The sequence below is a fragment of the Panthera leo genome, chromosome C1, assembly GCF_018350215.1.
Source record: "Panthera leo isolate Ple1 chromosome C1, P.leo_Ple1_pat1.1, whole genome shotgun sequence".
Taxonomy (NCBI): Eukaryota; Metazoa; Chordata; class Mammalia; order Carnivora; family Felidae; genus Panthera; species Panthera leo.
The window spans coordinates 5,775,926-5,798,479 of record NC_056686.1 but is presented as its reverse complement, the minus strand read 5'-3'; the positions used below and the strand labels follow the sequence as shown (position 1 = coordinate 5,798,479).

General features: G+C 50.8%; 1 protein-coding gene across 6 annotated transcripts in view; it reads left to right on the top strand.

Moving 5' to 3' along the window:
• The window catches only part of RERE (arginine-glutamic acid dipeptide repeats), a 423,275-nt gene that overhangs the window by 389,417 nt on the left and 11,304 nt on the right, over positions 1 to 22,554 (top strand). For all 6 annotated transcript variants that reach the window (XM_042949976.1, XM_042949978.1, XM_042949977.1 and 3 more), the window contains one exon: positions 21,650 to 21,812. In XM_042949976.1, the coding sequence (XP_042805910.1) occupies positions 21,650 to 21,812 (163 nt within the window). The remainder of the gene's footprint in view (positions 1 to 21,649; positions 21,813 to 22,554) is intronic.

Here is a 22,554-nt window from a genome sequence, read left to right as displayed (position 1 = left end):
GTATTTCTCTGATTATTATGGATGTTGAACACGTTGTAATGCATTTATTGGCTATTGGTTTCTTCTTCTGTGAAGGATTTATGTAAAGCTTTTGCTCATTTTTCAGTTGAATTGTCTTTTCTTTTTGATTTGTAAAAATTCTAGATGATCCTTATTTTAAATAATATATGTTGCAAATACTCGTGGCTTACCTTTTGTGTTCTTTTTTTTTCTTAAATTTATTTTTGAGAGAGAAAGGGAGAGAGACAGGATGCAAGTGGGGGAGGGGCAGAGAGAGATGGAGACACAGAATCCGAAACAGGTTCCAGGCTCTGAGCTGTCCACACAGAGCCCAACGCAGGAGGGCTCGAACTCACGAACTGTGAGATTATGACCTGAGCCAAAGTCGAATGCTTTACCAACTAAGCCACCCCAGGTGCCCCTACCTTTCATGTTCTTTATGGTAGAATTAGTATTTTCTTAATTTTAGTGTAGTTGAATTTATTTGTCTTTATGATTTGAGTTTGTGTTGTTTAAGGCGTGTTTCTTCATGGTTGTAAAAGCAGTCCCCTGTATTTGTTTTAATTTTAAGAGTTTTATAATTTTGGAGCGCCTGGGTGGCTCAGTCGGTTGAGCGTCCGACTTCAGCTCAGGTCATGATCTCACAGTCCGTGACTACAGCTCAGAGCCCGGAGCCTGCTTCGGATTCTGTGTCTCCCTCCCTCTCTGCCCCTCCCCCGCTCACGTTCTGTCTCTCTTTCTCTCAAAAATATATCAACATTAAAAAAAAAAAAAAAAGTTTTATAACTTTGCAAAGTGCCTGGGTGGCTCAGTAGGTTAAGCATCTGACTCTTGATTTGGGCTCAGGTCGTGATCTCACGGTTCACGAGTTCAGGCCCCAAGTCGGGCTCGCACTGCCAGTGCAAATCCTGTTTGGGATTCTCCCTCTCTCTCTCTCCCCTCTCTCTGCTTCTCTCTCTCTCTCAAAATAAGTAACCTTAAAAAAAAGTTTTATAATTTTGCTTTTCATATTTAAGTCTTTAATCACCTGGAATTGGTTTATTGTGTGTGATGTGAGGTAGAGGACCGGTTTTATTTTTGTGTGTGTATAACCAGGCGTCCCAATACCATCTTTTGAGAAATCCAGCCTTTTTTCCACTAATTTGTATTGCCAGGTATGTCAAAAATGAAATTTCCAGAAATGCGCGAATCCACTTCTGGGTTCCGTTTTGTTCCACTGGTCTGTCTGCTCCTGTATCAGTACCTTCCTGTCTAGCTTTTGAATAATTGTTGATATTTGGTGTGGCACTTCCCCACCTAGTCCTTCTTTTTCAAGAATATTTTGATTATTGGCCCTTTGCTCTTCTGTAATGTTTTTAGAAGCAGCCTGTCTTGCTCCACAAACTAACCACTTGGGATTTTAAATGAAATTGCATTAAATTGCATCTGTAGATCCTTTGAGTTCTGGGCTTTCCTTATTCCTCCCTTGCCTACTTGGACAGTCTCTCCAAGCACATTATGAAACACTTCTCCACACTGTTTCCTGCATGCCAAGTTGCAGCCTTCCCTTGAGAGAATATAGAATAGATTTCAAAACCTTTGTCTTCTGTGTTATGTCTTTGAGGTAAACTTTGCTTGAAAATCCAACCATAAGAATTTGGGGCCGCTGTTCAATTTGCTGCCTCCAGAAAGGAAACTCGGGCTCTTTGGGATTTTGCCTTGGCTATGTTTCAGAGCCTAGTTCTGTGGAGTGGGAAGGCTTGCTTGTGTGCCTTAAATGTCTATGGGACAGTGCTGCACGAGCTAATAGGAGCTCATGAATGCTCTTACTATTAGTGATGCCCAAATGCGGGAAGTGTATCTTGGCTTGGAATGAGAGAGGTTCCTGGGAAGTTTTCTTGGCTCTGTTTTCTCCTTAAGATTTATGTAGGACGCAACAGTAATTCTTTTGTTGTTGTTGTTGTTGTTGTTGTTGTCTTTCTGACTCCAGGGTAATTTTTAAGGAGAGATTTGTTAACCACAGTATTGCAAGTTTTCTTGAATACACTGGTGTTTTGACCAAATGGGACAGAAGTGCACATTAAATTCATAAAAATTCTTTTCCTTACCTTCTTGGAAGCTTGGAAACTCATTCTCCTTCGCATTTCTTTTGAGTCCTCTAGGCCAGTGTGTGTGTGTGTGTGTGTGTGTGTGTGTGTGTGTGTGTGTGTGTGTTTTAGGGGGAGAAGGGATAGAAGTCTTCCTTCAGGAGATAAAGCTCACCAAGCAGCTGATCAGGCCTTTGTAGGCCTTGAATTTGCTTTGTATTGTGGTGTTTTGTTTTGACACCAGGAACTAGAAGTACAACATTATCTGATCTTCTTAAGGGCCCTTTTGGCACCCAGGGAATTCCTGGATTTCCTGTGTGAATTAACATAAAGCAGGATTTAAAACTCTGCTGTAGCCTACCCCACTACTTATTCAGTCTTCTTTAGGAATTGGACCAGCTCTTCCTTGGATCATTTGCAACTCATCAGGGCCTGTGCTTTACTCAAGACTTTCTGAGTAGACCTGACCCTCTGTCCAGACAAAGGGCAAGGAGGCGGGAGGCAGCCTGAGACTCTGGAAGGAGGGGCTCTGCGGCATCATTAAAGACATTAATAGTCAGCTCAGTCATTATGCTGTGACAGGTGTTGGTATTCTTTATTCAACTGTTAATTTATGTGTGCAATCCATTTTGATTTTAGACCGTGAACATGTTAAATTTTAAAATGCAGTTAGAATACTTCAGAAGCTAGGTTTTCCCCCTGTGCTTCTTCTAAAGAACAGCATTGGACCAAGGAATTCTGGGAATAGAAGATGGGAGGACCTGAGACCCCAGTGGCTGGCAGAAAGAGCCCTGCAGGACTGCTCTTGGGCAGGCAGGCCCCAGAGGAGAATGTGGGCAGGAGGGACTCTCTCTAGTCAGAGACACTTTGGGTTCACTTCTGGATTGTTGTTGAAGTGATTGTGGTCATTTTGTCCGTGGAGAAACACACCCATGACCGGCAGGCACGGTGATGGCCAGGCGTTCACCTCTGTTTCGCAGGGGCACTGATCACATCCGCTTCTCGGTTCTGCGCACAAGAGTGAGACATTGTTTAGCTGGGACTTCTGAGAATTTAAGTCATGGGACTAAATAACACGTAGCCTGACTTCTTTATTGGCAGTCTGGAATTACCTTCCGGAACAACTGAGTAAAAGCATACAGAGCTGTGCTGTCTCCTATAGCTAGAGGGAGCGAGGGAAATACCTTCAAAGCCTTTGGTTGTGGCATCAGAGCCTTTGATCCAGATCATATGTGACAAGAATTTTTAAGTGCTACTCATCAAGCCAATTTTCCTCTTATCTGGGGTTAGTGTTCAACCCCTTATCTCTGCTCTTGCCTTAAGCAGCTAACACTTGCCTCTTTATTTGCTGCCCTATGTGAGTAACTGTTGAAATGATTGCTTGAGTTCCCAGGGGAGAATCCCTACTCTCCTTATTAACACTGTGTGGGGGTGTGGGTGCTCTTAGTAGCCCAGGGCTTCCAGAGCGGCACATTACAGCACCATCCCTGTAGGGAGAACACTGCCACGACAGTGTGTCTTGAGGGGACAACTCTGCTATCTGTGTCCACTCGGAACTCAGGGGTAGAGCGAACTTTACAAACGTCCTGGTTCACCCCATCCCCTGACTACACGGTAGAAAGACAAGCACACAGTGGACTAGACTGCAGAGCCCAGGCCCCCCGAGTCACTGGGCCCCAGGATGTTTCGGGGTGATATAGTGAGTTGTACAACATTTTTTCCATTCTCAGTTCAGCATCAGAAATGCAGATTCTCTATAGCTTAAACTCCTGAAGGGTCTTCTGAACTTTCTTTCTGCTTAAAGAGTTTGTGATCTAAGCCAGTAATTTTCAGTCTGGGGTTTGTGACGCTCCAGTATGTTCCACATTATCATAAGAGAATATTTTTAAAGTTCAGTAATAGAGTTCATTGTAATTAGGTATAATTTTTAACATAAGTATATGTCCTTTGATGTGTTTTAAGAGTGGATTTATGGTGTCACGAACTTAAATAATGGGATGTTGCAAGTCCCCCAAGCTCGACCTTTCCAGTCTGTCCATCGAAACTAATTCTATATTGAAGTGTCCAAGGTAGCCAGCTAAAGATTAGCAGGTACGTTATCTTGGTTTTGTTTTCATTCCTGCTGAAAGGCTTAATGATACTATCTGTTCTCATTCTCTTGCTCATTATCTAAGAGTGGAGAGCTGGGGCTAGGCAGAGAGAAGACTTTATAAGTTGCCTCAATGAGGCAGTTAGGGAACCTAGGTCTCTGCTGTCCTGATGGTTCTGTTTGGGGATTTCAGGGAGAATGCTGACCTCTTTGATCTGTGCTGTCTTCATCCTGTGAACTGGCCCCAAACGCCATTGTCATTCACGATGCCTCACATTCCCATGTTCTCTGGCCTTGTTACGTGCCAGTAGTTTCGGGAGACATGATAGAGGAAGGAGAGAAAGTCAGTTACGGAGACTATTCTTGGAGAGATTTTTTTTCTTTTATTCAATTAATTAAAATGGTTCGTTAAGTTGAACTTAGCTTTGAGCTTCTAGTCCTTTTCCTAAATGGAAGCAGAATAAAAATAATGCGGTCACTTGTTGAGAACATGTGCCAAGCCCCTATTTAGCTCTTTGATCCTACCCACCACTCTGCCGAGGAGAGGGCTGCCAGAGAACCACCCCGGTTAGCACAGGAGGGGATAGGGTCTCGGGGAGGCTAGTCAGCCTTCCCTCCGACACGTAGCTGGCGGAGGTCTGGAAAGAACTCCGTACGGGAATAGGGATGCAGGCGGAAAAGCCTTATGTGTTGCGTTGCTAGACTGCAGAGGTAGATTCCGGCTCATTGTAGTGTTTCGGTTTGCGGTGAACACAGGTTCATGGGTACAGATGAGAGGCAGCTGTTTGTAGCAGAAGATGTTCGTGGCTGACCTGGGACGTGTGGGTCTCGTTTGGCCACCCAGCCGAGGTTTCTGGCCTTACCAGGGCTTGACCGTGTGCTTGCGACTCCGGGGAGGTGGACGTAGCCGACGCAGAAATACGGCCGGTTCATCTCCGAGGCCCGCGTGAGCATTTGAGCCGTTTCAGATCCTTGTTTCTTCTTAAATACGATTGTACTCTTTTCACTCAGTTCAGCTCAATGCTGCTTTTTATGTCAGAGTTTTAAAATACTTCAGGCATTTGCTACTTCCAGAAATACTGAGTTTGTTTGCATTCTCCTGATTAGGACTTTGTGCTTTCTTTGTGCCTGGGGTGCGGTTACCCTCCAGTCCGCGAAAGGGGCCGTGCCGGGGCCACCCTGCGGGCTGCGGGCCGTTCAGTGTCGCACACCGAATGGTCATAAACACCGGCATTTGCGGACCTGCCGCAGTCTGCCAGCCCCTGTACCGAGTGTGTCCCGCGTATCGGCTCTTCTTAATGTCACGGTCCAGTGGGCGGGGTGCTGTTGTCTTTCTCTGTCTTCACAGCGAAGAAACAGAGGCCCAGAGGGGTTAGGTAACCTGTCTGAGTGGCACAGCCCGTGGCTGCCTTTCTCATTCTGAGTGCTGTGGTTCCGGGGAGGCGCGCCAGACGAGACGGCTGGACAGTCAGTGTTGAACGTTGCTCACCTCCTCTTTCCTTCCTCAGCGGCCCACCCCCATCACTCGTACGTCCAGACGGACACACGCACACATGTTTACCATCTGACCAAGATTCCAAGCCAAGGCCCGAGATGGAAAGTGAATTTTTTCATTCACGTGGAGGGAGCTGTGAGTGCCACCAGCTTCTGCTGACATTGGGATCCTTGTGGGCAGAGAGTGGACCTGGGATCATCGCAGCCACGGGCGGTGATTTCCCCACTGGTGCTTCAGGCCGCAGCCCGGCCGGCTGACCTTTTTTGGCTTTGTTTTCTTAAAGAGTCGTATCGGGACTTCTAATTTGAAAGCATAATCCCAAAGCCACTCGGCATCTGCCTGCAAATAGCCTGTGTGTGCTGAAGCGCTCCCCTCCTGATACTGAGCGCGGGGCCTGCTTTCACTTCTCCAGGCAGACTTCACTACGGCCACCTTCTTCAGTGCGCTTAACACGGGCCCCAGCCGTTCTCACGTCACAGACCAGGAAACATCCAGCCCTTGAGAAATGGAAGTTGTAATTGTAGTGTCCGAGTGTTCAATTGGCCCAGAGTCGGACACCCTTGTTAATTCAAGTTAAGACTCTGCCCCTGGGACGGCGTCAGGCCAAGGCTTGGGCGGCTCATCACGCAAGTGATCCTGGCCCAGTGGTTCTGAGCGAACATCCGCGTGTACATGAGGCAACACTGGGGGACACTTGTTCTCATTTTACATTTGAACATCCCTCGGGACAGGAAATAATTTTCGTTTTTGAGTTACCCTAACAAATTAAGTGGATTGAGGGACTCTTTTGGGGTTGTTTTTTGTTTTTTACTTTAATGCATGAAGTCCCATAGCAGTACTTAATAATCTTGAGGAGTTTAATCCTCATAGCTAATTTCCTGTCTGCTCACGTTTACAAGTTTGAAAACCTTCACTGAGAGATTAGCAAATTTCTTATCTCTAAAATTGAGAATATATAGTTTTTAGGAACATTGATGACTTTTGATTTGCATATTCTTTGGTCAAGTGTAATTCTGATGCGTGTATGGCTGTGATGCATCTCAGTTCAAATCAGTGAGCATTTGGGGCGCCTGGGTGGCTCAGTTGGTTAAGTATCTGACCCTGGGTTTCAGCTCAGGTCACGATCTCACGGTTCTTGGGTTCGAGCCCCGTGTCGGGCACTGGGCTGACAGCAGGGAACCTGCTTGGGATTCTCTCTCTCTCCTTCTGTCTCTCTCTCCCTCTCCCCCTTCTCCACTCATGCTCTCTCCCTCTCTTTCTTTCTCCCTCTCAGAATAAATAAACGTTTAAAAAAACATTAGCGTTTATTGAGCACCTGTTTCATTCCAAACACTGCTAATTATTGCTGAGGATACAGATTTTAGAGGGACCACATCCCTGTTCACATGCAATTTAGAGTCCAATTGGGAAAAGGAAAAGTGGGGAATCCGGTAATAGACTTAAGTTACTATTATCCCAGATTCAGTGACATACAAGCCATAAAAGGGTCACAGCTAAGTAAGAGACAGATGGTATTCATGGAAAGAGGCTCCCTGTCAGCAAAGATAGTGTGTATGGGTGACATATAGACTGGGTGCCCTAAAAGGTGCCTAGGATTACAGCAGACAGAGCTGATGGAATGAACCAGCAGCGGCGCGGGTAGAGGCGTTCCAGGAGCCTGCCCTGAGCCAGAAGGCGGTGCCCACGGGAAGGCCCCCAGTCCCCCTTCTCCGAGGGTAAATGCAGCACGAGAGGGAGCCTGCAAAGGTCCTGGCAGACGGCAGAGCAGCTTCTTCAGGAGCAGGCCCCTGAGGGACACCTCCTTGGAAGTTCTGCTCTCTGCCCCGACTTGGGCCCGCGCAGTGGGGCTCCTTGGCCACAGGCTCGAGCCCGAAGTCGTCTCACGGAGGAGTCTCGACCTTTGTGTTCTCCTCCACTGCAGACGGGTTTGACTTCTTTCGGGAAGTGAAGCAATAGTGGATACGGGCCGGTGTCTCCAGCTTTTTAAAGCTGTTGAATTAATGAAAAGTTTGTTGACTTTCTCGAGTTGTTTCTGGGGTCTCACGTTTGAGTAATAAGGACGCAGAGCTCGTCCGTCGGCGTCCCTCCCTTCGTGCGCCTTCGTGTCAGAGGTGGCTAATGTTCAAGAGTGGGCTTTCTGACGGCACGTGGAGCCTGCAGAGGAAAATGCTTTCCTAGAGCAGCCAAGAACGCCTTCCCTTCGCGTCTCAGACCGACTTGGGGGTTGGTCTCAGACGTTAACTTGGGGGTGGTCAAGGTACCCTCCTGGAGGAGCTTTGCCTCACCTCTTCCTGCTGTCCCGCACATCGGTCCAGGCGAGAAGAAGGCTAGAAGGGTGGGGTGACTGAGGTCGCTGTGACAATGACATTGGTAGTTTGTCTCCAGAACGGGAGTCGGCAGGATTTTGAGGCAGACGAAAGGCGTGCTGCTCGGACGTCTGCGCCATGCCGCGCGAGAGGGAGTCGGCCCTAGAGGGTCTTTCCTGCCGTGCAGTTTGCTCCGGAGATCTGGACCCGTCCAGCTTTCCCGCGCAGGACGCGGCCAGGCCGACGCCCAGCTCTCCTCGGGGTGGGCCTGCTGCCACAGGCGCGGCCTCCCCGAGCAGCTGCGTTCACGGAGGGGCCCCCGGGGAGCGAACCTCCGTGCACCCTTACGGGCCCCACGCTCGCACCCGCACTCGCGCCCCGGGCCTCCCGGGGGGAGCCCTCGAGGAGACCCACGTACCGCCCGGGAGGAGGGAGCCCTCCGAGCCCGTCGCCCATGCGGCGACCGGGGGATCCGCGAGCCGCCTTCATCGACTACGACCCGAACCTCCGGTGGCCCCCGTCGTGTGCGTTTCCTGAATGCGGTGCGCACCTTCGTACGAGTCACCCGGATCAGCTTCCCGGAGACCCTCGGACCACCGGGCCGCTGCGGTCAGAGTGCCTCGCACACCCGCTCGTCCCTGGACTCCAGGCTGCGTGACCTCCCGCCCGGCCGTAGCTTCCTGGGCATTGAACGCCGAGCCGGGGGCGGCGCGAGCCTGACGGAGCCTGGCGCTTCCCTGTGGGCGCTGGCCGGAAGGACTGGGGGGATGAAGAACAGGTCTGAGGAGGTTCTTCCTCTGCGTGCTGCTGGCACCTGTCTGTCCCACCCTGTGGTCCTCTTCCTTCGCACCGCACGTCTCCAGGTGGGCCGGCTGTCTGACGTCAGGGCGTCTGTGAGGCGTCCGGAGGTGGGCTGCGTCTCCCGGGCCACGGCGGAGCCGTCGTGACGAAGCCCGGGGGGAGATCTGCCGCCCGGAGCTGCCAGACTGGGGCAGGAGGCTCGGCCCCCGCCGGTAGGGGCCGAGTGTCCACACGGCGGCCAGTGGCTTTACCGCTTCCCCGCGCGGCGGCTCCTCCTCGACGCCTGCTCTTCAACCCCAGACGAACGCTGCTCCTCCCTGCCGGCGACCGGCCCCGTCGACTCTTCTCAAAGCCCGCGAGGTCGCGTCCGGCAGGGGTCGCGCCCGCACCCCCTTTCCCGCCGGCCGTCCGCGAAGCCCAGTCCTTGGGCTCGTGTGTCTGTCCGCTAGGGCCGCGCTGACAGAGCAGCCCGGAGGGGGGGCGGGGGGGGCTTAAGCGGTAGAACTTTGTCCTTTCGTGGTTCCGGGGGCTGGAAGTCCACGATCAAGGTGTCAGCGGGGTCGGCTTCTTCTGAGGCCCCCTTTCCTTGGCTGGTAGACGGCCGTCTTCTCCCTGTGTCTTCACACCGTCTTCTCTGTGTGCCCATCTGTTTGCAGATTTCCTCTTCTTGGAAGGGCACCGGTCATACTGCGTCAGGAGCACCCTCATGACCCATGTTAGCTAATCGCCTCTTCAAAGACCCCGTCTCCAAACACAGTCACATTCTGAGGTGCTGGGGGCCAGGGCTTCAGCATGCGATTTGCGGGGAAGGGAGAGACACGTAACTCAGCCCTTAAGGGCCTCGTGGAAGGTGGCTGCCCGCCCCCTCACCCCCCTCCCGGGGTTCTTCATCCACGAGCCGCTGGGACGGGCGCTCGCCACGTGTGTCAGATGGGTAAGACCTGAGCACAGGTTTGGTTTGCGAGCTTGTCTCGATCTCTCTAAGATCCTTGCCTTAGGTTAAATCCAAAATTCAGGCCAAAGAGAGGACATGTTTCACATCTGCGTCTAAGGAGGATGTAAAGCTGTAATTGTGTTTTCGTGCTTCGAAGGGTAATCTTCGCCTCTGTTCTTTTTATTAAACAAATGTGATACGGTGACAGAATTAAATACCCCTTCCCCTCCTTTCTTTGTAATGAGGAAGTCTGTCCTTTATTTTACAATTCGACTTGCAGAAATGGATTGTACTCGATAATTTGCTGTGCGTCCATAAAAACCATAAAATATAAGAAGCAATGTTGCGAGAGTGGCTGTTCTCATTTCCTGGCAGTCATTACATGCTTCCAATACAAAAACATTTTTCTCCTAACTGTCCGTTCTGAGCTCAAAAATGGATCTCCCTCCAGCCCCTGTCATTCAATTATCACCTCGGGAAATGCACAGATATAACTGATGATCCCTTTAAAACGTCCTGCAGCATGCCATCCTCTCTCATCCTTCATCTTTTGTCCTGTTCCCGTCATTAAATGTTACATCGCCAATGTATATTTTATAGGGTGACCCTGGCGGTGTCACTTTGATACTGTGCAGGGATAATAAGATTGCACATATAATGAAAGGCCGATAAATAGAAAAATGTTTACGACACGGAGAATGGTGCTTTTAACAGTTTTATGGCTTTCTCTTTTCCTCTCTTCTCTTCTCCCCCTTTGCTGGTAGAATTGTGGTTTTGTTACAGAACGAGAAAACATTAAGAAGGGCGGTGTGGTAATAGAACCGACAGCGGTGAAATCCCACTTGCCCTGTTGCTGAACTCCAATAAAATGAATTCAGGAAATAATGAAGTATTCGGCTTATAGGAAAGAAAGCCGGTTTCAGTGAATGAATTCTTGGGGGTTCGGGGGACCCTACAGAGAAGACGCGATTCTTCGCGTGGGCGTTATTGTACTTAAAATGTGAAGTCTTCGACGGCTCCGTAAAACCAGGGATAGAAGCCCCCGAGTGGGCCCTGGTGTGTGGGTCCTGGGTTAAGTGAAGGCCAGTCTTGTCGCTGCATCGGGACTGGCCAGGCTTCTGTGCCACAGGCTGGTGTAGGCGCTACACGGGGCGGGTTTCAGGCTGGGCCTTAGACGGATTTGTGATGGCCGTGACTCTGTCTTCCAGCAAGTCATTTCCAAATCTGTTTTCTGGTTTTTATTGTTGTTATTTTTGGCTGAATGGAAGAATCTTCTACGTGTTGCTTGACTGGTAGGTGTCTTAGTGGAGCTGCTTGGAGAGGTGGCGAGACCAAGAGGTTCAGGAGACCGCCCACTGGCCCTCGACTCATCTCCGTGGTTTTGAGCACACTTCGAAGCCACCACCTTTGATTGATGCTTCCTGCTGGAAGTGATTTGGAAAGATGCTTTGTAGCACGTTCAGAAGCCATGTTTTGAAGGACTCTGCTTGATGAAACTCTTCGCCTTCCTCAGAGAAAGAAGAGTTACTGCTTTTAGGTCAAGAGGCCTGTGAGGGTCACTTGCTTGGCACATCTCTGTGACATACGCAGCCTAGAGCCAAAAGCAGGCCAGAGGGCTTTGTCCATAGCGGAAGCCATTGGATGGCTTGAGGCGTGGCCGGCAGGTTGTGAGGGGTGCTCGCGGCCGTGGGCTCCCAGGGTCTGTCTGGTACAGTCCTTGGAGCTTGTTCCTGGTGTGGGAAGTAGAACGTATTTGTCTAGGCTCGTGCATAATTCTGATTGTGCGCTGTGCCAACCAGATGTTTTTCTGAACCTGGTACCCCGGCTTCGGACAGGTGCGGTTCTGTACTTCTTGGGTGCGGCATTGGGGGGTGGGGGAGGTGGCTCCGCCCTGGGATGGGAAGGCTGGCCACCCATTGTTATCAGGGACGCTCAGTGCCTTCGTTTGCTTTTCTTCCTAAACTATTCAGGGTCCATTGAAGAGGTTTAAGATACTCCCTAGGTGAAAGATAACCCAGATTTGAGCCTCTGGCTTTAAGAAATACATCGATTTCCCCTTAGTTCATAGCAGAGTGGTTAAGAGCATAGGACTCTGGAACCAGACTCCCAGGGCTACCATTTGAGGCTGTGTGAGCCTGGACACATGGCTTTGTCCCCTGTGCCTCGGTTGTCTCGTGTAAAGCAAGGATGACGCGATTTATATGTTAGGGTAGCCACGAAGATGACGTGTATATTAAGGAAAACATTTATTGTGCTTAGTCCTCATCATTGCAGATTTCATAAGCCCGGTGAAAGGTGATTGGTGGTTTATAAATCTGCTGAATGGGGAAGTGGCATTGGATTCCTAAGTCCACCCTCCTGTCAGCCCGTGACCCCCACTTTCAGACCGCTGCTTCTAGACACCGCAGGCACGTGGCTTACGTTTTCACGGGCCCGTGGAAAATGAACTAAAAATAAGAACAGTGTAGTCATTGTTCATAACGCTGGACATCAAATTAAGGAACTCTTCTTATTTGGATATAGTCTGTCTTTTCTACTTCTTTAGAGCTAAAGTGTCATTTCTTTTATGAAATAATGATGAGATCAAGAAGCAGTTATTTTTAATGATCTTATTTGGCAAAATAAAAAGTCAGTGATCTGGTATCCATTTCTCAGAAGTTAATTTTTTTAGAGTTAATTTCAGGTGAATTTTTTTTTAATATTTATATATTTTGAGAGAGAGAGAGAGAGAGAGAGAGAGATAACGAGTGGAGGAGGGGCAGAGAGAGGGAAACACAGACTCTGAAGCAGGTTCCAGGCTTCGTGCTGTCAGCACAGAGCCTGATGCGGGGCTTGAACTCACGAACTGTGAGATCATGACCTGAGCTGAAGTTGGATGCTCAACCGACTGAGCCACCCAGGGGCCCCAATTTCAGGTGAATTTTAATGCTCAGGGAATACTCATCTCCTCAAATGTTTACTGAATACTCAAGATATTCAAGATACTGCCCTAGACTTGTGGGTATTTGCCAAGGAAGTAGGCACAGACTTGGGGACACTAGGTCACTCATGGTTACGGTTTGGGGCACCTGGATGGCTCAGTTAATATCCGACTCTTGGTTCCAGTTCACGGTTCGTGGGTTCGAGCCCCATAATGGGCTCCGTGCTGACAGTGCGGAGCCTGCCTGAGATTCTGTTCTCTCCCTCTTTCTCTGCCCCTCCCCCCATTCACGCTGTCTCTCTCTTCCATTCATGGTTACGGTCCAAAGGAGAGCCTGTGAGTACCAGGAGAGAGACAAGTGTGGAAAAGTTCAGGTGTGCAAATATGATGACCTCAGGGGCTTGGGGAGAAGGAGAAGGAAGGCTTCAGGGAGAAGATGGCATCTGTGGTGACCTGAGCCCTGACTGGTGAGGACTCGGATCCAGACACTGAGGGGACAGCAGCCTGGCCGTCGTGTTTGGCACAAGCCGGGGGCTGTGAGGGTGGGGAATGTGGTAGAAGGGTCTTCTGTGGCCAGAGGGAAAGGCCCGGGAGAGGCAGCAAGGCGACTGGGCCTTTGTTCTGTTCATCTTGAGGAGCCTGCGGCCTTCACTGTGTGGAGAGGGAAGTGACCAGGTCAGAGCTGGGCTTTGGGGAGACTGAGCATCTCTGTGGGAGAGGACAGGCCTGCCTAGGAGCTCGAGTCTGGACATCTGAGTGGAGGGGAGGTGTGGGACCAGACGGAGAATCCACAAGTGGTCAGCAACTGAAGCAACATCGAGCTTAGGAAATCTCGTTACAAGTTTGGCTAAACAGAAAAATGTCTCTGTTTCAGTTTCTCCACAATGTGTAAATAAATAGTGGTCATCATTATTTAAAAAAAAGACAATTCTTCATCCTGCTCAACTAGGATTTTTTAAAGAGAGGTTGGGGGAGTGCCAGTTTCCAGAACATCTCTGTGGGCGTCTTAGCGTGGCCTCTTACAACCTGTTCAACCCAGGAGAGCGTCACCCGCTTCGAGTCCTCTTTCTCCTCCCTCTCCTTCGCCCTGCCCCCGAGGAGCCGGAGGTGGGTCGGGGAGATCGCCTCGCCCAGACGCAGGCTGCCTCCTCGCCGTCGGGTCCTCTCGCGTGGCACGTTCGGTAGGTGCCCCTCCAGCCTCTTGCGCGCGGAAGGCGGTGATTCTGCCGTGTGCCTTCAAGGAGATCGTCATCCTGTCACGTGCACTCTGAGCCCACAGAGTCGGTGTTTAACGATTAGCAGCAGAGCCGGCTGACGGTGTCGGGGCTCCGTCAGGGATTAGGGGATTCGGTTGGTTAACAAAAGAAGGAGCCCAGGAGAGCACCGCTTTAATTACCAGAGTCGATGCTGGAAGACGACCAGTTGCCCGCTGGAAAAAGATCCGTAAAGGTGGCCGCTCCTGAACGTAGCTGATGGCGCTGCCCGGCACCGGGCTCCTCACCTGAGCTGTTGGGGACACTCGTCAGCTCCAACCCTGGAGTCCTCGGGGAGCCAAAGGAAAGAATGACTGTCACAGGAGCCTGTGCCAGGAAATTTTACTGACTTGCTTCACGACCCTCGAGTTAGTTTTGGCCAAGAAATGCAGCTGTGACTCCCAGGCAGAAGTGGTCGTGGATGTCAGAGGGCCCAAGCTCAGCTGCAGGGTCAGAGCACGCCGGTCCGAGGGCTCCCCAGGGGCCTGGAGCGCGCGGGCTTGCCCGGACCCGCTCCAGGAGCCGGGGCCACGTTCCCCTGTGGCCTTGGCCGCCCTTGGGGCCCCGGCTTGGGGAATGAAGTCTGAGAAACAGCTCTGTGCCATGTTTCCTTCTCCCTCCTGCCCCTTCTGCGTCTGGGACCTTGTTTTGTAACTAGTCATTGCCTGCTGGAACTTCTCTCTGGAAAAACACACCTTCTTTTGATAAAAGGGGCTGGGGCTTTAGATTTCTCCGTTCCATCCAGCAAGGGCGGGTTTCTTTACTTCTCTACCTGGACCACCAAAGAAGGGACTGGATGGTAACTGAAGGGCATCATCCTTCAAACAGAGTTTTTGCAGCAAAACACCTTGATTGTAACCAGCTGTGCTTTCGCATGCAGACTTAAGGGAAGGTGTGCATTGGGTGGAGACCATTTAAGTGTACTCTCTCTCGTATTCACGTTAAAATATTTATCTAGCATTGGAACAGTTAATAATAGATCTTAAAGAATTAAAATAACTTCTCCTAAACGCTTACTTTCTAACCCCTGCAGTGGGGTATGTCAGTTGTGTGCAAAGGTATGCATTTGTCAGCCCTACCACACAGTGGGTCCTGTCCCGTCGCATCAGCGGACAGGGGCAGGCGGGCTTGAGGGGCCTGAATGGCAGCTTCAGAGAAAAGCTGTGTTTCTAATGCCATTATCCATGTGGAGGATGGCTTCTGGGCCTCCTCCCCACCCCTGCTGCCCCTCTGTTTTGAGTACGCGGTACCTGGCTCCGAGAGGATGCCTGTTGACGCTTTGGTGGAGAAGAGGAAGTTAGCAGCGGCTGTCCCTCCTCGGGGGGAGGAAGCATTGGTGGGTGGCCTCCACTGGGGACCTTCTGTGGCTGGTGCCTGGGCACTCGCTACGGTGCAGGGACCCAGATAGAGTCCTTCCTTCCTTCGTCCCTGCCCCTCCTGTGCACGTACCAAGGACTGGTTTGTCAAGGCCTTCCTTGGCCGGACTGAGGCCAGCGGGTGTTAACCATTTTTCCTGCTGGTCACGGAACCGCACTGCGAGGATGGGAGATACAGGAATAGGGCCCTGGACACCGAATTGAAGGGAGTGTGAGAGAAGAGGGTTATTTCCAAAAAACCAAGGCCTCGCTTGGCCTAACAGTAGGTGGCAGGCTGCAGGTACCCCATGGTCTGCGGGCACTGTGTCCAGCTCGGGGCGTCAAGACTGGTTGGTTGTGGCAATAATAATATGTTATAATCACAAAAATGGGGACTCAATCCTGGGCGTACCCTTATGTTTCTAACATTGGACAAAAACGACTGACTACCTTTTCGCGCCTCCACGTCGGCCTCCCGGGGGTCTCCTGTCTTGAGTTGATGCTGGGCCGAGGTGAGAGAGAACCCAGGGAGTTGAGGGCTTGCTGCCGTGCTCAGTTCAGGACAGACCTGCCCCCCAGTGAGCCCTTGACCCTCGCTGTGCTTACAGTGCCTTCTCGCTCTGCCATCTGTCCTGTGCCTTCACTTCCCCCGGGGTCCCTTAGAAGACACATAGTTTATCTTACTTTAAAAAATACATGCGTGTTTGTGTGTGCGTGTGCGTCAGGCTGGACAGGTTACAGGTTCCCCTCCCGTAGCGTTGCGGTGCCTGAAGGCAGGAAATAGTCTTGTCTGCAGGCATCGTTTTAGCCAAGTGGCTACAGGCAAATTAACCTGCTGGTCAGACGGGAAGGAGACCCCGTCGGGTTGTCCCCTGCTGCAGGGCTGCGAGCTCCCACCTCCAGCCCCCGCCCGCCTCTGCTCTTACACACACACATGCGGTGGGATGCTCACTCTGGACCCTGGGACGCGTCGCCAGTCTGCTGTCCACCTAGACGTACCAGCAGAACTTACCTGAAGGCTGCCAGTAAGTGCTGAGCGACCCCGGTACCCCTCACTCCCCATGCTTCAGTTCAGGCTGTCTGGGCCGTGGAGCCATGAAGGGAGCGTGCCCTGCCATTTTATGTCAGGCGAACTTGTTGGGCTCACGGTCTGACACGAGGCGACACAGAAGTACAATGGTGACCGGGGAGGAGGAACCAATTCTCCTACTGATTCCAAGTGGTGGAGCCCAGGAAGCTTCTGGATACAGGAGTGGCTGTGATTGAGCTGTCTGCTGGTGCCTGGAGCCTTTTGTCAACCTGACACTCTCTATCTCTCGTCCCAGCCCCCACCCACCCAGATAGAGGGCTGCACAGAGCATCTTATACCTCCCTTTTCCTTCTGTCCCCACCCCATGTTTGCTTTTGGATGGAAAGTCAGAGAAACCTACAGGGGCCTGCCCCCTCCCCCCTCACTGACTTGTCTGGGGAGAGGACCTGCTGTGCAGAGCCTGCCTGGGAGGGAAGCCGGTGCCTAAATCCAGGAGCAAATCTCTTCTTGCCAGCGGCTTTTTGCTCATGACCTGTTGGGAAAATCCAGCGCCCCTGCCCCCCCTTTCACACGCTGCAGAAAAGGCGAAGAGTTGGAGAGAGAGAGAATCCGCTAAATATAGACCAGTGGCTTTAAGCGCTTCTCTTGGCGAGCACTGCAGCCCATAATGCTGTCGACCGGAGAGGACGTCGCCCCCTCTCTTTCCCTTTTTGGCCCAGGCACTAACCCAGTTTAGTCGCTCGTGCCGTGTGCAGTTACAGCACAGAGACGGGAGGTGTGCTGGCTGCGAGGCCTTGTCGCGAGGTGGGGGAGAGCCCCGGGAACAAAACCGCCGCCGCGGCCGTTCGTGTCCGCGTTTATGCCTCTGTGTCCGCTTGCAAGCAAAGGCGGGAGCTCATTTGCAAGGCTGCCTTTGTGGAGCTGCCTTTTGATCGATGATTGCCTGTGTTAATGTTTCAGCAAGCTATTGATTTCTGCAACAGCTTTTGTTCCTGAATTTATGTGCAGCGGGTCTCTGCAGCACACACTATGCATGTTTGATTAAAGTTCAATTGACTTCGTTCCTGGTGAGGCCTCTAGCTGCCTCATTCCCTGTTTGTAGAACCAGACCTTTTCCCGACATGTTCTTTTGTTTGTGCTCAAGACCTAGCCACCCATGCAGTCACCAGTATGCTGTTTCTAATCCGCCTAGATTCGCTCCGTTCCAGTGTTTAATCCCTTCGTAGACGGTACAGTGCTTGAGAGGCAGCTAATAAAACCTGGCCTGGATTTTTTTTTTAAAGTTAACTTCATGGCTGTGTAATTGGTACGCGTAGCATATATACCGTAAAAGGACACCCACTTTAAGCGCAGTGAGGGCACCGTTCAGGGAGTTTGACGACCGTAAACCCGCGGGGCGTTTATGGGATTTATTCTTTCACCCCGAAAGGTTTCCTCATATTCTTTTATAGGTAGTTTCCTACTTCTTGTCCTCTGGACTCTGGACAACCACCCGTTTACTTTTTGTGATTGTAGATTTGCCTTTTCGAGAACAGACCCCCACAGTCTGTACTTTTGTGTCTGGCTGCTTACAGTCAGTGTGATGTTTCAAGGTTGATCCGTGTTGTCATGTAGATCAGTAGTTTGCCTTTTTACTACCAAGTAGTATCTAGTAAGTGGATGCACGGTGATCTGTTTCTCCCTTGTCCCGTTGAGGGGTATTGAGATAGTTGCCAGTTTGGGGTGGCAAAGAGTAAAGGTTCTCTGAACGTGTTTACGTGGAAAAGTCTTTGTGTGAGCGTGCTTTGAGCGTGCTTTTATTCTTTTGGGTAAGCACCGAAGAGTGGGATCAACTGCTGGGTCATACGGTAAATGCTTAGCTTTGTAAGAACTACCAAAGTTTTATGAAGTGGGTGAACCATCTTATATTCCCACCAGCCATGTATGAGAGTTCTAGTTGCTACCCCATCTTCCGGAATTTTGAAATGTGTAGTTTTCATTTTCTGAACTGGTTTTAGGCCTATAGTGGAAGGGTCCTTCTGGCTTGGTCGTTTGATCCCTGGTACTGAGAAAATAGAATGTGTTCTGGACTCTTTTTCTTGTCGGCAGGCTATTCTTTCCTTCCTTTTTTTTTAAGGTTTATTTAGAGAGAGAGAGAGAGAGAGAGCGAGCAGGGGAGGGGCAGAGAGAGAAGGAGAGAGAGAATCTCAAGCAGGCTCCATGCTGTGAGCACGGAACCCGACGCAGGGCTCCGGCTCCTGAACCGTGAGATCCTGACCCGAGTCCAACAGCCAACCAGTTGAGCCACCCAGGTGTTGACAAAAAGTTGATGATTATTTCAGTATTAGGTTTCTTCGTCATGTCCCGATTTTCTCACATACTTGAGGAAGACACAACACAGCAGGAGTGGAGGTTAAGGTTGGGAACCCGGTTTTTCTTGAGCCTTTTTCTGCCCGGTGTGTGACGTTAGGCCAGTATCATAGCCTCGCTGGACTCTGGCTTGCCCTATTTTAATCTGTGAGTTATGCTGTCTTCTAAGACCATTTGAAACTCTTTCAGACATTCATGTTTGAGAAATAGAAATACATTGAACCTTAACACAGGTTAAAATGGCACAGTTTCACTTACAAGCAGGTTTTTTTTTTTGATAAATATAGTCGAATACTGTAAATATATTTTTTCCTCCTTATGATTTTCTTAGTATCATTTTCATTATTTTATTGTAAGCATGCTGTAAAAAATATATGTAGCATATATAATACGTGTTAATCAACCGTTTATGTTATCAGTAAGGTTTCTGGTCAACGGTAGACTGTTTGTTAAGTTTTGGGAGAGTCCGAAGTTGTACCTGGGTCCTTGTGTCAGTGCCCCTCACCTCCAGTCCCTTGTAACTGTGTGAGTCAGTATCGTGTCACAGATCAACGTCGTACAAAGGTGTTAGGGTGGCTGCTTTTTAACAGCCTGTAAGTCAGGCTGAGGTTTGGCAGAGACCCTGCTAGCACCTTCCCACCTGATTTTCTCTCCCATTTTTGATTCCTTCTCCCTCCTGTAGCTTCACATTTCCTCTTACATCCCTGGCCTTTCTCATCCACTGGCCCCTAAAATGACTTCAGCTAGAGGAGGTGGGAGGAACCACTCTGGGGTCTCACATCCTTCCTTCCAGCTTCGGGATTGGGCCACGGTTCACTGCACTAGTTGCCCTTTTGAACTGATAGAGCATGTCACGCTGGCTAAGTATTGAAGGGTGACAGTGACTTGCCTTGGCTTCTGTTCTGTATTTTCTCGTAGGAGGACCGGCGTCAGATCAGTTTTGTATCCGCACAGGTCCCTTAATCCCCCACTGGGTGTCTGAGTTTGTTCCCTCCAGCCAGCCAACACCAGAAGATCAGTAGAGATAAGTGACTTTCCAAGTCGGGAAAATGGGAGATAAAGAGCAGGAGCCAGGAGCTTCTCAGATGATGACCTCAGGGGCTCGGGACGCTCCGGTCACCACAGGGACAGTTGTAACCTACATTTGTAGAATAACATGTGACAGACAAACCGGTCAGAAATCCAAGGGCATTTCCTACACTTTCCCTTGTTCGGTTACTGTCTCGTGGAACTGGAAAGGGGGTGGGGTGAGCTTGTAGATTTGCCTGTGCTCGTCCTTGGTGGCTGGCTCCTGGCCTCCCTTGGCCTGGGGTCACGCTTCATCTGTTAACTATTGGCAGTCACTAGCATTTTGCTGAGTGGCACTTGGAAAGACTGAAACCTATCCACGGCTCCAAGAGATACATGCTATGGACCTGTGGAAGCCAGTCCGAAGTTCCTCTGAACCACAGGCTCCTTTAAGGGTCTGGCAGCAGCTGCGGTCCCACTTCTTAGAAAATGCACAGGCATAGAATCCAACTCTGAGCAGTGAGCACTCAACACACGCGGGTTACCTGCTTTGCAGAAGCCGTTTCCCCACTTAAAACCTGCCCCCTTCTCTTCAAACTGACTTCTCATCGTGTTCTAAGGCCATTGCTTCTGGGGGGTGTTTTAATGAAATCTCGTCTAATGGGGTGCTCGGCAATCACAAGAGTTTGTCGCCTGGTATCTGCTCTTCTCTCCTTCAGTCTCTCCAGCACTGGCCTTTCCAGCTAGATGGATCTCAGGTCACCGGAGAACAGAATCTCTCGCTCTGGCTCTGGCTCTCGGCTCCTCCATTCACAAAGCAGTGAGCCTTCCATGAGGCTAAGTGGGGCTCTGGCCAAGTGGCTCCAACCTTGGGGTACGAGTTGCTCCCAGGATGACTTCCAGGATACACTGGTCCACCAAGTTGATTGTCCACGGGATTGATTCAGTTAGAGAAGATCAGTGTGATCTAGGCCCTCTCACTGCTTTAAGTGTTTTTGGGTTTTTTTTCCTCTAATTCCAGGTGAAGATACTTTATCTTGGGATGTTTAAGAAATTGGTCTTTGTCAACCAGGGTTAACCAAACGTGGCACAGGGGTAGCAGAAGTGCCCCTTTTTCATGGTTGCATTTGGGTTCATGTCCCCATGCTGTATTTTTTAAAAAGATGTCTTGCCTGCCTTTCTGCTGGGCCATGAAAACCTTAAAGACCGACCTTGTGGGGCACCTGGGTGGCTCAGTCGGTTAAGCCTCCCACTTTGGCTCAGGTCATCATCTTGCAGTTCGCTGCTTCGAGCCCCGCATCGGGCTCTCTGCTGTCTGCACAGAGCCCGCCTCTGCTGCTCTGTCTCCCTCTCTCTCTGCCCCTGCCCAGCTCGTTCTCTTTCTCTCTCAAAAATTTCAAAACGAAAGACTGACCTTGTGACATGTGGCATTTCATCTCTGCATCAGTGCCCCTGTGTACGTGGCCCTCAGGCGTCACCTTCAGGATTTTGTACCAGCTTGTCCCACTGTGGTCACTCAGACCGGGTGGAGGCCGTGGGGCAGTTCTCCTGGGTTTGGGGTCTCCTTTTTTCCTGACCCCGGCTCCCCACCACCTGAGCGCCTGAATTGTTGGGGTTTTTTGGAGGGGGAGGGGGGCTGTTTCTGGAATAGCCTAAGTGGCCAGGCGTTCCCTTGTCACACCTGTATGATTTCAGTGCAGTGCGGTGAAGAAACCATCTGTGCACACACACGGTTAGCGGGCGGGGATTTTCCCTTTTCTCGGTTGTTTATTGCTGTACCTCCATGCTGGCGTCTGGCACGTGACAGCTACTCAGCAGGTACTTGTTGAATGAATGAATGTTCTAGATATCTAGAGGTTCTGCTCCCCTGGGCTGAGGGGACAAGTCCAGTCCCCCTCACGACTCAGGAGCAAAGCGTCCTTTGCGCTCCTCCCCAGCACAGCCGTTCCCAAGTAGCTCCTGCTCCTGGCAGAAGAGGGAGCTGCAGGGCAGGGAGAAGCCATCCCCGAGCCCTTCGTCACCGCTGGCCCTTCTCTCCCGCAGGGGGAGCTGATCACCTTCTATTACTACTGGAAGAAAACCCCCGAAGCGGCCAGCTCCCGGGCCCATCGCCGGCACCGCAGGCAGGCCGTGTTCAGGAGGATCAAGACCCGCACCGCGTCCACACCCGTCAGCACGCCCTCCAGACCACCCTCCAGCGAGTTCCGTAAGTGCGGGGCTGCTCGCCGTCCCGGTTCTGGGCCTGCACTCACAGGTGTCCTTGTCGCAGAGTGGCTTGGGGACATCATGTGTGTGGTGCAGGCGTATGAAACTTGCGCCTGGATGTAGCACTGACTTGGGGGACTTGGTAGGAGAGGTTCATGACTTATTTATGCATTTAAATTTTTTAAATAAACGCCACATCATTGTAGCTTTTTATAAAAACGTAAGTCTTGACTTGTCCTGGGGTGTTTTCGATAATTTCAGAGGAGATTTCCCACTTCATGGCGGGTGTTCTGTTTGAGTTACTGCGTTGGTATTGTGTTGGCAATAAGATTCACATTTTCTTCTTTTTCCTCCTCTTGGTCCCAGTGTAATATGCAGAATAATTTGATGTTTTCTTAACCTTTTTTTTTTAATTATTTAAAAAAATTTTTATTTTAAAATGTTTTGTTTTTTGAGAGAGAGAGTGCGGGTGGGAGAGGGACAGAGAGAGAAGGGGACGGAGGATCTGAAGTGGGCTCTGTGCTGACAGACTGACAGCAGTGAGCCCGACGCGGGGCTCGAACTCACAAAGTGTGAGATCGTGACCTGAGCCGAAGTCGGACGCTCAACCGACCGAGCCACCCGGGCGCCGCAGATACCTTCTTAACCCGTAAAAGCTGGCGTGCAGCAGCGGGGCCGGTGGTTCTGTCCTGGCCCAGGGCGCTCCGCCTGAGGGTTGCTTACGTGGGACACGCAAACCAGAA